This window comes from Parasteatoda tepidariorum, chromosome 9 (genome assembly GCF_043381705.1).
Source record: "Parasteatoda tepidariorum isolate YZ-2023 chromosome 9, CAS_Ptep_4.0, whole genome shotgun sequence".
NCBI lineage: Eukaryota > Metazoa > Arthropoda > Arachnida > Araneae > Theridiidae > Parasteatoda > Parasteatoda tepidariorum.
Genome location: NC_092212.1, coordinates 65,851,964 through 65,868,316, shown reverse-complemented (window position 1 = coordinate 65,868,316; position 16,353 = coordinate 65,851,964). Strand labels below are relative to the sequence as shown.

Here is a 16,353-nt window from a genome sequence, read left to right as displayed (position 1 = left end):
CTTTCTTTTAACAAATTACTTTCTTTTTTTAACATACTACTTCCTTTGTTTTTAAACATACTTCTTATACTACCTTAACTTTTGGGGGTATGACAGAACACAGTTTTCACTAAGATATATTCTCGTTGCAAAAATAATATGCATATTAAAGTCAGAAGTGTAATCGAGGTTTGTTATCGTTTCGTTACCAGTCTTTAAAAATAATAAGGTTCGTGAAAATCCTGATTAAGTTCAAATTAATAAATCCATTTAATACTTGCTGGCGTATTAATTAGTTTCCTTAAATATTTATGCATACATTAACCCTTTTGAAGGCCGTGGTAAGTACACGTTTTACCACTTTTAATTTAGGTTTCCATTTTTTAATAACTTCAGCTTTCTTGAAGTGAGTTTGAATAAAATTGGTAACCATTTGTCACTTTTAAAAAACGTAAAAAAGTTATAAAATACATAATTCCTTTTGAAGTTTGTAGCATTTAAGGAATTTATTTTATAAATAAAAAAATAATAAAAATCAGTAAGTTCCTAATAGGTCATGTTAAATATATTTACCACCAAGAAAATGGCATTTTCATAAACTAAATGAGTTTTTTCTTTTTTATATCAATTACTGTTCTTAAAACAATTACTGTTCTTAAAACAATTTCAATTCCAAAAATACTTTAATTTATCTTCACTAGAAATAAAGGGCCCGTTAAAGGGTTAATTAAATAAATTATAATATAAGATTTTTAAAAACAACATATTAATGCATCCAAATTTAAATAAGTTTATAAATGTGTTAGTAAATCATTGCTGGATTGCGTAAACCTGATATTAGTTATGTTGGGTTTGAAAATAAACGAATCGTAAACTATGTTTTACTTAAGGTTTTTTTAAATGCAATTTTTTTCCAAAATTAAATTAGTTTATATACAGGGTGATTCTAAAAAGATGGGCAAAATTTTAGGAAGTAATAGTACACACCCAAGCAAACAATTTTTATCAAAGAATGCATGGTCGAAACCAAAATGCAAAACCGCTAGAGGGTGTCAAAGTTTATGTTCTTAGATGAGTCAAAAACACACAAAGAACGATGAAGTTAAGTTATAAAAGCAAATTTAATGTCATGCGATTCCAATAAGTGTTCAAAACAGAGGTTGGCAGCGGCTATGCACGCAGTACAACGGCGAAGAAAAGGTAGGCGAACATTCTGAAACACACCAGGCATATCACGAACTTTCCCTGCAACGGCCGAAGCTTGGCGACAAGCAGCGCAGTAACTCGCAACAGGAATGGAGCTTTCACGTTTACATCAAACAACTTTCCAAATGCGCCAGCACCTTTGCATTTTGATTTCGACCATGCATTCTTTGATAAAACTAGTTTGCTTGGGTGTGTACTATCACTTCCTAAAATTTTGTGGAATAAGAAGTGATATGAATTATAAGAAAGAATTAAGAATTATATATATAGGGGTGTCCCTTTCGTNATTTATTTTGCTGTATATATATATATATATATATATATATTATTCCACAAAAATTTGTCGTAAAATTTTTAGCTAAATTTTTTTTTTCTTTCAAATCACACTCCATTGAATGTATGAACATAAAAAATGGATATTTGTAACTCATTAAAATTACTATTAACAAACTTTTTTTCCTCTGAAGCTGGACTTATTCCACTTTCAAAAATAACGGATCATATCTCGAGCCAGGGGCGGATTAAGGGCCCTAGGCCATTCAAATTTTTGGGACCCTTAGATTAAATTTTTTTCTCGTATATTTTCTATATATTCAAATATAAAAGTATTTATATATCTTTTCATTTAAGAAGGCATATTCAAAATAAATAATAATAATTTAAATTTTACTTTATTTTATTAAATTAGAACTAAAAAATAATCATAACAATTTGAAAAATCATTGTTTCTTCTAATTTTTTAAAATTTATTTAAAAAAAAACCATTTTAAGGGGGCCCTAATCATTGGGGGCCCTAGGCCATGGCCTAGTCTGGCATAATGGGTAATCCGGACCTGTCTCGAGCACTCTTTAAGAGAATCTAACACTTTTTGTACACTCTTATGAAACTCGTCTACCCCAAGATAATTTCACAAAAAAAGTAATTCTTAACAATCATTTAAATTTTTTTCCATTATATAAAATTTAAAAAAAATTTTAATGATTGTTCAGAATTAAATTTTTTTTGTGACATTATCTTGGAGTAGACGAGTTTCATAATAGTCTACCCCAAGATAATGTCACAAAAAAAATTAATTCCTAAATGATTGTTAAGAATTAATTTTTTTTGTGACATTATCTTGGGGTAGACTATTATGAAACTCGTCGACTCCAAGATAATGTCACAAAAAAAATTAATTAATTAATTAATTAATTTAAAAACTTAAATTAAATTGTTAGGAATTAATTTTTTTTTGTGACATTATCTTGGGGTAGACTATTATGAAACTCGTCTACCCCAAGATAATGTCATAAAAAAAAATAATAATTCTTAACAATCATTTAAATTTTTTTTAAAATTTTATACAATAATGGAAAAAAAATTTCGAATTGAAAGAACATTAGTTTACACGCAATTTTAAATTATACAATTTTTAGGGCAATAATTAGGGCTGCTAACTTCTACCCTTTTTTGCGAAATATCTGATAGAGTTAAAATCAATTAAAAGCGAAATCTTTCAGAATTTTGGATTTTGTCTTGTTGCTCGACTGCTTTCGTAGATTCATTCGATATGGTTACGATAGAAAGTGATGGAAACGTGCCTTTGAATAATCAAATAGGGGCGAACAAACACAAAACATTTAAATTTTAATTTATCTATTAGTTGTTAGTATTTTGTTTTATGCTTTTAATTTTTACTCGTTACTTTTTTCTTGATCTATATATTTTTTACTTTTGACCTTAATTCTGCTTTATGCACAGATATTTTTACTTGTTACTTTTAAATTCCCGTGTATTGATCAATATGCATTTCGGAATTTCGAATAGCAGGAAGTAGAAAGTAGGCGTTACTTTCTACCGTGTCTCTGTGGGGGCTCAAAGTTATTCACAGATCTCGTTTTGAAAATTTATTTCTGGTCCACGCTACACCCAAAAACCTCATAGGATGAAATCCATCACTGATTTCGTTTAATTTGTTGCTTACATTTGCGTCAATAAAAGAAATATTAAAAAAATAAATGAAAAAATTTAGTAAAAAAAATTTCAATTGTTTTAAAATCGATCTCAATACATACCTGTCAAATTTTACGCATTTGGTGTGCAATTTTATTTCTATATTTAAAATGGTAGTAAAATATATAATTTCTTTTTATTTTTTGTACTTATAAACTTAATATACAATCTTTAAAATCACCACTATTTTTAAAAAAATTAAACATATATATAAATATATTTGCTTGAACCTTGATCGACTTTGGTCCTAAATAAACACAGCTGAAAATTTAAATTAATCGGTTAGTGGCGCTCCGCGCCCAACACCGAGATAGTAAAGCTTTCTCAAGATACATTATGCATGGTGACTCTTCTGGATTATCCGGAAGATTTTATTTTCATATTTAAAGTGGTAGTAAATATATACTAGTTTTTCTTTTATAAACTTAATTTTTAAATGTTTTGATCACCACTATTCTTACAAAAATTAAGCACATATATTAATATGCGTTACTTATTTTATTTGTTGCATTTCATTATGTCACAAATAATGTGACATTAATAAATAAGACAAATAAAGTGAAGTAACTTAAAGATTATTATTAAAAATAAAAAAAAACTCTTTTTAAGAGCATTTTTCGTTTAATAAGTAAATACCATACATGCCAACTCTTCTGGATTTCCCGGAAGATTTTATTTTCATATTTAAAGTGGTAGTAAGTATATACTATTTTCCTTTTATAAACTTAATTTTTAGATGATTTTGATCACCACTATTCTTACAAAAATTAAGCACATATATTAATATGCGCTACTAGCATGGTTGTCAACTTAAGTTTTTCAAATACAACGTATTTGTTTGCTTAAAATTGAAGTTTTAATACCACTGGGAAAAATGATAATGGAAGGGATTAAAAGTTGGCAGGTATAAAATACGTATAAGATTTAAAGCAATATAAATCAAATTCAAGGATTCTATTGCTGTTTTGTAGAAACAAATTTTTGTTAAAAAAAACTTTTCTTTATTTCCTTCAAAATTTGTAGTCATATAAAATTATTGTTATGCTCACAAACTTCATTAAAACGCATGTTTAAATTTTAGAAACAAAACTTAAAATAAGATTCAACGTGTCATGGTTTGTTTCTGAACTGCAAATATATGCTTATGTATCCTATCCGTTATGTGTGACAAGATAAAATGTATTGTTAAATATTGATACTTTGTGACATAGGGATGGCTCAAAAATAATGGAAAACAGTGACATCATTTATGGGTAGCCCTCAACTGATTACAAAACTAAATTTAACGATCGTAATACTCCGTTTTCACTTAAGAAATGAGATGAAAAAATATTAACCTATAAATGAAAGCTAAATAGGAAGCATTTTTTTTTTATAAAGTACTTGTACTAAATAAATAAAATTCAGAGATTATTAATTTTTACATTCAATAAAAAAAATAGCGGAATTCATAATTTTTATATAATAAAGAAAATATACTGAAAATAAAAATAGAATACGGATTTGAAATGTTCATGCGTAACTGCAAGAGATAAAAGAATAATTTATAAATACATTTACAGGAAAATTTATCATATAACTTGTGTTAACAATTGTTAAGATGATTCTTAGTCACGAGATAGATTTGCTATGATTCGATGAGTTGAATTCGGTATTCGAAATACATTGAAAATGAAAATAGAATACGGATTTGAAATGCTCATGCGAAACTGCAAGAGGTAAAGGAATAATTTATAAATACATTTATTCGAAAATATATCATGTAATTTGTATTAACAATTAAGATGATTCAAAATCACGAGATAGATTTGCTATGATTCGATGTGTTGAATTCGGTATTCGAAACGAAATACATTGAAAATGAAAATAGAATATGAATAAGAAATGTTCATGCGAAACTAAGATAAAATTGGAACTAATAAGCGATAAGTGAATAGTTTGCAAATAAAATTTGAGGAAAAATTATAATTTAATATGCATTGACAATCGAATCTAATAAACAAGATAGCTTTGCTATGAATCGTTGAATTTGGGTCAGTAATTAGAAGTAATCATTTAATCAGATGAAACACGGTACATCATTCCCAAAATACCTTCGCCTACTTTTAGGTATATATACATATGGTTAAAAATGTAATTTTTTAAAGTGGTACGATTTAATACTTCAAAACTTTTATTTATATATTTATCTAACAGAGCTGTCAATAGAAATAAAAGAATAATAATAGTTACAAAAATTCGTAAAAATTGATTGATAAACTTAAATTTTGACTAAAATCTAATTGTACAAGAAAGAGTACAAACGCAACACACTTTTTAAAACAATTAAAAGCAAATTATAAATTCCTTTTCTGAACCAATTCTATTGTGGGACGTCCTACTTGTATTTAAGAAACGCCTTCTATATTCACGTCCTGTTGCTATTCCAAATTGAAAGGGTAAATTAAATGTAAATGTATTCTTGTATGTTAGCGTTTAAATCAAAATGTCATCGCTGATTTGTATTAGAAAAAGTATAATGTAACTTTAACCCCTTAAAGGGCCATTTATTTCTAGTAAAGGTAAATTAAAGTATTTTTGGAATTGAAATTGTTTTAAGAATAGTAATTGATATAAGAAAAAAAAAAACTCATATAGTTTATAAAAATGCCATTTTTTTTAGAGGTAAATATATTTAACACAACCTATTAGCATCTTATTGACTTTTATTTTTCTTTATTTATAAAATAAATTTCATAAATGCTGCAAACTTCAAAGGAATTATGTATTTTATAACTTTTATACGTTTTTGTAAACTAACAAATGGCTACCAATTTTATTCAAACGCACTTCAAGAAATCTGAAGTCATTAACAAATGGAAACCTAATTTAAATGTGGTAAAAAAGTGGTGGGAAGTATACTTCCCACCACGAAGGCCGTGGGAAGCATACTTCCCACGTCCTTCGAAAGGGTTAAAAAGATTTTATTCAGTATTTATAAAATCCCTTCCTTGACCAACCGTTTCTTCAGTAGGGCGTCCTACATGAATACATAGAATCGCCTTCAAGATCTAGTTCGCTTTCCGATTAAGATTAAAGAACAGAGTGATTCAGTACAGAGGTTTCCACCTTAGAGATTTCCATAGCAACCCATATCTGGAACAATCATCTTACGGTGCGAGGTACGATTCCCGTTATAAGCTGGCTATTCATGCGCATTTGAACATACGAAGATGAAATATTATGTAATTAAATTATCTAGATCCTATATTAGTTTTACGTTTTATAAGTTATTAGTGTGAAAAGAAGCCTCGGTGGCTCAGGGAATAGAGTGTTCTCCCAATGAGGTGACCTAGGTTCGAATTCCAGTGGTGTCTAGTTGATATGAATTCTACTCACGAGTTGCACCGACCACAGTGCTGAGGTAAAATATCATCAGTGGTAGATAAACCATCGTTATAGCCCTCTTGCCATCTGGCTAACCGTAGGATGTTTTCGTGGTTTTTTCTCTCCAAGCAACGCAAAATTGGGCTAGTTCTATCAAAAAAGTCCTTCTACAAGACTAGTTTGTCCAAATACTTGATCTAGGATTTCTCTTGTCTTTTGGGTTGGATTCATAATTATAATGCTGCAGGATTGAACATTGATAGTCGTAAATTAAGAATTGGGTTGTCTGGTCAACACCGATTATAATTTTTAAAAAATGAAATGTTAGTGTTAAAATTTTCATTCAAAGAGGCCCAGAAACTGATATTTTATAGTAATTTAAGGATTTGGAGACGAACTCGAATACTTTATACCTTTTTTGGATAGTTAATTACTGCAATATACAAATTACGAATTTTTGTCATTTGGCAACGGATGGTTGAAAGCGAAATGACGAATTTTCGTCACGCGGACAGACATGTGCTAATTTAGGATACATTTGTTACTTGGTAGAAATTTATTCAAAAGAAAACGAAAAACATAAACATTATTGATTCAGTTGGTAGTGTGAAGTTATATTCCATGTTTTGAACGGTTGGACAAATAAGCCGCTTCTTTATGTATTATCGATGAGGAAATAATAGTGTTTAGAAAAACATAAACAAAGTTGGCGATATGGCTACGCTTCATTCAAGATTTGATTGTTTATTTATATAAAGCTGATTCTATATTTACGAATCTCATGATTTCGAGGGAAGATTTAAAGGAGTTGTTTTTCTAGGAAAATGAAAATCACACCTTAGTCTCTAAGCGAAGCTTTAATTTTAAACCTTATTATCTTGCTGAAAAGGACTGTCATGGCTTTAAAACGGCAAAATAGATCAAATAGCAAAAATAAAACGTAAAAAAAAAAAATTATCTTGCTGAAAAAAACTCTCTTGATTTTAAGACAGATAAATAGATCCAGTAGTTAAAATAAGAAAATGAAAAAAAAAGAAAAAAAAATATCTTGCAGAGAGCAACTGTCTTGACATTAAAACGGAATAATAGATTAAATTGTTAAAATAATAATAATAATAATAATAATAAAATTCTTTTGCTGAAAAAAAAACTGTCTTGACTTAACGGAAATAATAGATTAAACAGTAAAAATAAGAAAGTTAAAAAAGTGAAAAATATTGTCTAGCTGAAAAGAACTGTCTTGACATTAAAAAAGAAAAATCATATAGTTAAAATAAAAATAAAAAAATAAATAAAAAATTAAAAGTGTTGGTTTATTCTGCATTTTTGCACTACTTATAAACAGAACTTTATTTTTACTTAACCCTTTTGAAGGCCGTGGTAAGTATACTTACCACCACGTTTTACCACTTTTAATTTAGGTTTCACTTTTTCAATAACTTCAGCTTTCTTGAAGTGAGTTTGAATAAAATTGGTAACCATTTGCAACTTTTAAAAAACGTATAAAAGTTATAAAATACATAATTTCTTTTGAAGTTTGTAGCATTTAAGGAATTTTTTTTTTTTAATAAAGAAAAATAAAAGTCAGTAAGTTCCTAATAGGTCATGTTAAATATATTTACCACCAAAAAAATGGCATTTTTATAAACTAAATGAGTTTTTTTATATCAATTACTGTTCTTAAAACAATTTCAATTCCAAAAATACTTTAATTTACCTTTACTAGAAATAAAGGACCCATTAAAGGGTTAAGCTATATATATTTTACATATCATCCATTTACATTTTTTATATCATCGATGTTGAGTAAATCTGCTAACATATTTTGAGATAGAAAGAGAGAATAAAATGGAGGTTGGTGGGTAACAGCGTATGCAACCATACACGTAGAGTTATCTAACAATCAATTCTCAGGGCACGTTCTTCCTGTCATTTTGCTTCTTTTTAGCATGCACTGTATCTTTTAGTACATATGATGTTTTGCTATACCTGAGTATGTTGCTCATCCGATAAGTTATTCTTCTGGTATAGCATACCTCACCATAAAGATTCTCGCGTATTCGATGAGCTTCTTATGCTTCCCCTTTCTATATTCTTTGGTTGAAATTAGACTGATAGAACCATATTTGTTTATGAACTAAATAGAAATTACAATTTGTTCAGTAGTCATGACAACTAATGTCACAAAAAAATTCACACTTCTTATGCTTTACGTTACATTGTTTTGTTGTGCAAAAACTATAAGTATAGAGACTTAAAATTTCAAAAGTGTGTAGAAAGTGAATAAAAAAAATTGACATTCCGTTTTTCGGTAAACCGGATTCCTTTATAAAACCGTTAATTCGAAAAATATTAACTGTTATTTTTAAAGTAAGAAAAAGAAATAAGCGAACCGTTATTAAGTCTATGGTAATGCAATTAAAAAAGTGAAATTTGACCAGCCGAAAGGCCTTTTTATAAAATAACGAGTTTTTTTCGAAAATCAAATTTGTCCGATAATTACTGTAAGTTAGTATTAAGTGCTATATTCTCATGATTTTTTAAAAATATTTTTCGCTTTAAATAATAATTATTTTTCCATTGTTGTAGAAAAATTAAACTCTCTCGCAATCTACATTTTATAAGCTTGCCTTTGACTTGATGTCAAAAGTAATTTTAAAAAAATGAATACATATGACGAAAAAAGAAATGAAAATAAAAAAAACTGATTAATTTAATAAAAAAAATTAGAATGAAAAAACCTCTAGGTTTAAATTTTTTTTTTCAGGTACAGTTGATTATTTTTCAAATCCAGATATCCTTTCATGCTTTTTTGATTCACTTATTTCTAAAATGTATTTAAATGAAATTATAATAACTGAATATTTTATAAGCAAAATGATTTTTTATCGACTTTTAAGGAACAAAACAATAATGGCTGACAAAAAACAACGGAGGTTGGGCGGTAAAAACGATTAAAAAAAATAATGCTGCAAAAAATATTGATTTATTTTAGTTACTTTTTATTTATTTGTTCATTATTTTTTTTACTACCAAAAAGAAAAACACACCCTTCAGATTTATTATTATTTTTTTTTAAATTCTGAAAACTAGAGCGGTGGTGGCTCAGTGAGGTAACGTAATGGCTCAATGAGATGAAGTCGTCTCCAAATGACGTGGCCCGGTTTCGAATCCTAATGATGGCCAAAATGAATTCCTCAATCAGCACACAGCACCCACAGTGCTAACGCTATATATCCTCAGTGGTAAACGGATCATGGGTTAGATTCCCCTTGCTGTCAGGCCAACCGTGTGTGTAAGAGAAACAGAATAGTTTTCTACTTTTAAGTTCGCTTGAAAAACTGAATTTTTAAAATTTATTTTATTTTCTTATTTTTAAATTATTTTATTCTCTTTCTTAAAAAGAAAAAAAAAATTTGTATGTTGCATGGTTTTTGTCAAAAAAAGGTAAAAATTTCTATTAGCCATATAATGGAGATGAATTTCGATTTATTAATTTAAAATTACAATTTAAATAAGATAAGATAAAGATACATTTAAAAAATTGATATTTGTTCACTTTAGCTAGGCAAATTGTGATTGGAATTTCAATTGACATTGGCAAAAATGGCAAAAAATTCACTTCTAGCTCTCAGAAAAGGAATTGAACATGTGTTGCACGGATATATCACTCTTCACTGTGAACTAGTTTAGCATTCTCATTCGGTCACCGCACCTTCGAGGAAAATAGAGAACCTAATTGATGAGCTTTTCGCAGGAAACTATGTTTCACTCGTGGCTGGGTGGCCCAGTTGGTTTGTCGTCGGCCTTCTGAGCCCAAGTCTACGGGTTCGATCCCCGGCCCAGACACCGGATTTTCAGGTTGCAGAAAATCCTCAGCGGCCATGTCGTATGATTATGCGGCATGTAAAAGATCCCTGGAGTGCCTTATTGGCTGTTGGCATTTCCACCAAATTTAAATTCCTGGTGCACTTTAGCATCCAAATAGAGTCTTGGTGCTGCCATCTAGTGTGTCAGAAACTAGACGTCCAAATTAACATGGCCAACTGTATCTCACCCATTGTGGTGGTCCTGAAAGAGTAGATACCACTTCTGGAGAACGCACTGGGTCTGCTCATCGGGAAGACAGATTGTGCAGCTCATAGGAAAAATAAAATAAAAATTTTTTCACTTAATCAGGTTTTCATATTTTTTCGACGGTCATCATAGGGGTGGCAACCACATTCGATCAGAAAGAAAAAACTCCTACCCCAAAAAAGCTGAACATCTTTAATCGTTGATCTAGTTCAACCTCGGCTTTTGACCCACCATTACGAAAATTATCTGCATTAAACACATGCTTATAAAAATGAAGCTTATAAATTAATTTCCGAATTTATTTCTGTCAATCAAATTGGCAACAAACATAAAATAAATAAACATTTGTTTTAAGTAATGGATTTCAAAATATCAGAAGTTTACTTAGTTTTTTACCATATAATTGATTCTTAAATTTCTTCAGATCAAATTAAGATGAATGAATCACTAATTAAGCCATCCCGCTTGAAGGAGGTATTAAAATTTCTAGAGAGTAAAAGTTACGAATTTAATCAATTTCTAAATAAAGGTAACTTTACTCGGTGCATTCTTTTTAAGAATAAATATTCAAAAAAGGAGATCATCGCCAAACTTGTCGTTAAGCCAGCAGTTGGAGAATTGCATTATTGGTCAGAATTGCGCCAAATCAATCTAAATCCTCTCCTGCATGTAGTAACTGCTGGCCAGGATATGTACATTTTCATTTCGCCTTTTGAAAGAGAAACATTGCGGGACGTTTTAAACTCTAGTGTCTTCCTACAACATCCAAAGTGCTTTCAACGCAAGTTATTCTTTGTCAAAGGTATACTCAAAGGTTTGGAATACCTCCACCAAAAATCCCTTTGTCTGCTTAATGTTTGTGATGAAAATATAGCTATATGTAAACAAACTGAGAATGCTATTATTTGCAACTTCAGCACTCTGTCGTCAATTGATGATATTAAGATTTCAAACATTTCCCATCCTGGAGTTTCAAAACCACCGGAATTGATTGCTTGTGGAAAAATTGATGGTCCTGCTATTGATATTTGGTCGTGTGGAATAATATGCTTACAAATGTTTACAAGATACATTTTACCATCGTACAATCATGGAAACAACATCTTAAAAGGTTTGACAATCGATCTGCTTAACCAGGTTAACTTTGGTTCGAACTTTGATGAAAGCGTCTTAAATTTAAAAACCTTTCTCGGAGCACTCCTTGCAGAAAATCCACATAATAGGATATCTGCAAGTGGAGCGCTTTCTTTCAGTTTTCTAAACATGAGATGCGAAAGAATTGATAAACGTGCCAGAAATTATTGGCGGAAATTTGACTCCGAGAAATCAAATATTGAAAAGCAAAATGCTTTGAAAATTAAATCAAAAACACATCTTAAAAGACCTAAACAACGAAAAAGGAGTAATCTGAAAAAATCTACTGCATCAACTAATAAATCCGTTCAAAGCCACCAGACTAGTGTAGTTAATGAACTAAAAACTAGTTTAGTTGAAGAACTCAGAAGTAGCTTAGTCAACTCGAAGAAAAACAAAACTAGACGACAGTTGTCAAGCTTTGAGATGTACAAATGCAGACAGTCTAATCAATGCTACCAAGAATCACCAGTCAAAAAAACAACTTCTCATCCAAATTTTTATGAATCTAAAAAGAGCCATTACTCAAGTTCTAGTGGCAAATTATCAAGTCTGTCTTTTTCGTCCCCAACCTATGATAGCAGAATAATTAAAGAGGTTGATGATTCCGACGAAAATATTTCTTCTACTTCCTCCGGAAAAAATATCTTTGGTGAGAAAAATGGTTTGAATCTTGATATAATGGCGTTAAAACCGAATCAAAATCATACAATCTCTTTATCAAAGGAGCCAGAAGAAAACTTTGTCAGTGAGTGTAAGACCACAGGTTCACGTAAAGTGGATTTGAACTTGAAGAAATTTAAAATTAAGAAATTGAGTTCTGAAAGTTCAAATTCCGAACAGTCTAAAACTAATTTTTCGTGTAAAAAGGGAGTGAGTTCTGTGTCTTATGAAGCCTTCGAATCTAGGTTAAATAAATCTGTCGAAAATTCAGCTGAACTAACAGAAAAAAGAACATGTTCTGGTAGAAATGAAGAGATAAAAAGAGATAAATTTAAGTCATCAACAAAAACGAGAGAAAAGTTTATTATTGAACAGGATACAATTAGTTTGAGAAACGCTAATTTGAACATCAAAATTTCTAAAGCTGGAACTCGAAGTAATAAGAGTTCAAATTTAAATCTATCTCAGACTTATGTATTAAGTAAAGAGAGAATGTTAAAGAAATCTATTCGAAATTCAAATGAATCCCCGAGAAAGTTCGAATGTTCTAGCCAAAAGGAGTTAAGAGAAAATCAAAATGGTACATTAAAGCTACTGAAGGAGAATGATGAAAATAAGAACACAGGATGTCAAACACATGATGCAAGTCTAAACTTCAATCAATCAAATGCTAATAGTCCAAGTATAAATTCAAATTTCAAACCATCTAGAACTTCTGTATCTAGTAAAAATTGTAAGGGTTCCACATCTCATGGAGAGTTCGATACTAAGTTAAGGAAAACTGTACAAAACCACGATAAATCAACTGCGAAAATAAACTATTCTAATCCAAAAGAGTTTAAAAAAACTCAAAAAGACATAATAAAGTTAAGAGAGGAAATTAAAGAAAATGGATGTGAAACTGAGAATTCAGAATGGGGGAATTTAAACATTATAAAATCAAAAATAAATGCCCCGGGTAGAGAAAACACGATTTCTAAGCGATATAGAGCTTGTGTACCTAGCAAAGCTGAAACAAAATCTACAATTTATGAAGCTTTTGAAGATAAAAAGAAATCTACACGAAACCTCTCAGAATCAGGTAAGGTAATACAATGTTCTAGAGAAAATGGCTTATTAGCGGAGACAGAAAAAAATTCGGTCACTGAGTTTAATGCTGACGAAACATATAGTTGTTTAGACTTCAATAAATTGAAAATTAAGAATTCGAGTATTAAGAATATGGAATCTAAACAATTTGGAAATGTTGGCTTGAGTACTATATCTGTTGAAGAACTCGAAACTGAGTTAAAATTTACAGAAAATTCTGCAAAATCATATAGAAAGATGGAACACTTCATTCAAACGAAACTGGAACGAAATCAAAATCGCGAAAATAAGTTATCAAAAGAATCGGAAAAAACTTTTATCAGTGAATCTGAAATTGTAGATTCATGTAGCAATGGTTTCGACTCCAAGAATTGCATAATTAAAAATTTAAGTAAAAACAGCGTGAAGTCCCATCAACATAAAAAATATATAAAGAGTACTAAAGATCTAAACGGCACAGTTCATCAAAAATTCGAAGCTGGTTTATCCACATATAATAAAAACTTTGTTCATTCTTCAAATGATAGTATGAGTTCGAGGGAAAATGAGCTTGAAGCTTACATGATTGGTAATTATCTTCCCAACACGAGGTTTCCAAAGCACATGGATTCTCGTTTCAAGATTAAAAAAACAATTTCCATATCACTTGATGCAAAACATATTTCGAGAACAACAAAAGATTCTAAAGATATTCATCCACCATTTGAAGTTGTGATTACAGATTGCGCAGAAATCGATAGATACAAAGAGAAAAAAAGTAACTTTATGTCCACTTTTAAAAAAATTACGAATATGAAAAGGTTTGGAAGACAGATGTTCTGCTTGTCAAAACAAACAAACGCTGAAAGTGTTCGTGGAACAATCTTAAAAATCGATTCGATATTTTCGAAAAATACCGCAAGAGGTTAGAGAGAAGTATTTTGCGCAGCTGATCAAAGACGCAGTCGTCAATGGGAACTCCTCATAATTTCAGAAATTTATCTCCCTCATTGTCTACACTCACACGAGTATATTTTTCTGAAGCAATTCTAAACTACTTAATTTCACAAATTTTCTGACTATAACCTCTACTCTACTTTTCATTGTATTTTTTTCTTTTTATAATGAAAAAATGCAATTCTAAAAAAGGGGTAATTCTAACAATAAAATTCCCTGTTTGAAATACTGTCGATTCTTTGATTAATAATATGAGAAAGTACCACTTCCCTGTAAAATACTGTATAAATTTGCCCCGGTATACTCTTAGCTGATATATTTTTTAACATTAAGTGCCACTGTCGAGTTTACCCTACACTAATGTTTTTCTTAAGGTTAAGTGCCACTGCCGAGTTCACCCTACACTAATGTTTTTCTTAAGGTTAAATGCCACTGCCGAGTTCACCCTGCACTAATGTTTTTCTTAAGGTTAAGTGACATTGCCCGGTACACCCTGGATCAGAGTTTCTTAAGTCCCGCAGTGGACTGATCGTTAAGACACGGTACCCAGCAGATCACCGAAGTCAAGCATCACTGGCTGCGGTCAGTGTGCGGGTGGGTGACCACTTGGATCAGTCTGCGGTAGGGACCGAGGGTGTGTGGTATTGGTCCTCGTTAAACTGTGCTACCGTAAAAAGCTTGACTTCGCGCGCAGGTCGTCGGGCTACCGAAGCGGGGATGCCATCCCCTCCGCAGAGGATCAAAATTGTGATGGCATGTCTTCGGATCATCCTCCGGGATGTTTCTCAGATCGTCGCCCATAGCTCATTGTGCAGCTCTAGTGCCACGTAAATTAACAACAACAACAGAGTTTCTTAAACTGCGAATTACGAGCCCAATTGGGGTCGGATAAATCAGCGGTCTCCAAAAATGTTTATAATTTTGATAAATTTTTAACTTACGATAATAACCAAATATTTTTACAAAACGCATCTGAAAATAGTGTTAAAAAAATAAAAAAAATTACAGACAAAGAAAAAAAAACGCTTCGAAGCATTATTTTATAATATCGTTCATTTTACTTGATTTCCACGTGTCGCAAAAAATGTTCAATAATTTCTGAAACTGCCATGAACTTGCTTTTATCTTCTTTTTTTTTTACGACACATTTGTGTGAGACGATGTTTTCGTTTTTAACCACCAGAGAATCAAAGTGTCGGTGAAATCTAATGATCGTCAGTATAGACTATTTTACTAAGATTTGATAATTTAATTAAAAATGAACATGCGCAACCTTCCCATTGATACTTAATTATCGCATACGCGCTGAAAGAAGTTAAGTGGCTTAACTCAATAAGTTACCTTTCAAGTGGCTAACTACATTTGATGGACAGATTATAGTTAATGTTTCATTTCACCCAAGAACTTAAATTTACTTTATTATAATTTAACTTTATTAAGTTTTTTGCTTATTCAAAACTATCACAGAGTTCTGTGCCTTAAAATTAAAGTTATTTACTTAAGTATATTAATATATGTATATTACAATAGTATATTACAGTACAAGTGTACAGTACAGTTACAGTACAAGTACAATAGCAATAGTATATTACAGTACAAGTGAAGAAACTGACAATTTCACTCACGTGTGTGTCGGATTCGGACAATGCGTTTGGGGTCCCTCAAGATTTTCGTATATTATGGAGTGGCCACACCGAAAAGTTTAAGAAACGCTACTTTTGACTGACGTTTTCTGATCTGACGTTTTCTGACGTTCTGACGTTTCCAGATTTTATGAAAAAGCATACAATTGCACTACAAATGACTTCAACTTATTGCTAGACAATGATTTTATTGATGACAACACAAAATATAGCCCCAAACTTCCTGGAGTAATACAGACGCTGCCTTTTCCCCTAAATTATCACTCC

General features: G+C 30.5%; 1 protein-coding gene across 1 annotated transcript; it reads left to right on the top strand.

Annotated features, from left to right (window-relative positions):
- Positions 1 to 11,056: 11,056 nt before the first annotated feature.
- Positions 11,057 to 14,416, top strand: LOC107457203 (peptidyl-prolyl cis-trans isomerase G-like). Its single transcript, XM_071185842.1, has one exon. It carries the CDS (start codon positions 11,057 to 11,059, stop codon positions 14,414 to 14,416), a length of 3,360 nt encoding a protein of 1,119 aa, XP_071041943.1.
- Positions 14,417 to 16,353: the final 1,937 nt, after the last annotated feature.

Coding starts and splice junctions, on each gene's coding strand:
- LOC107457203 (XM_071185842.1), top strand. CDS start 11,057: ATGAATGAATCACTAATTAAGCCATCCCGCTTGAAGGAGGTATTAAAA.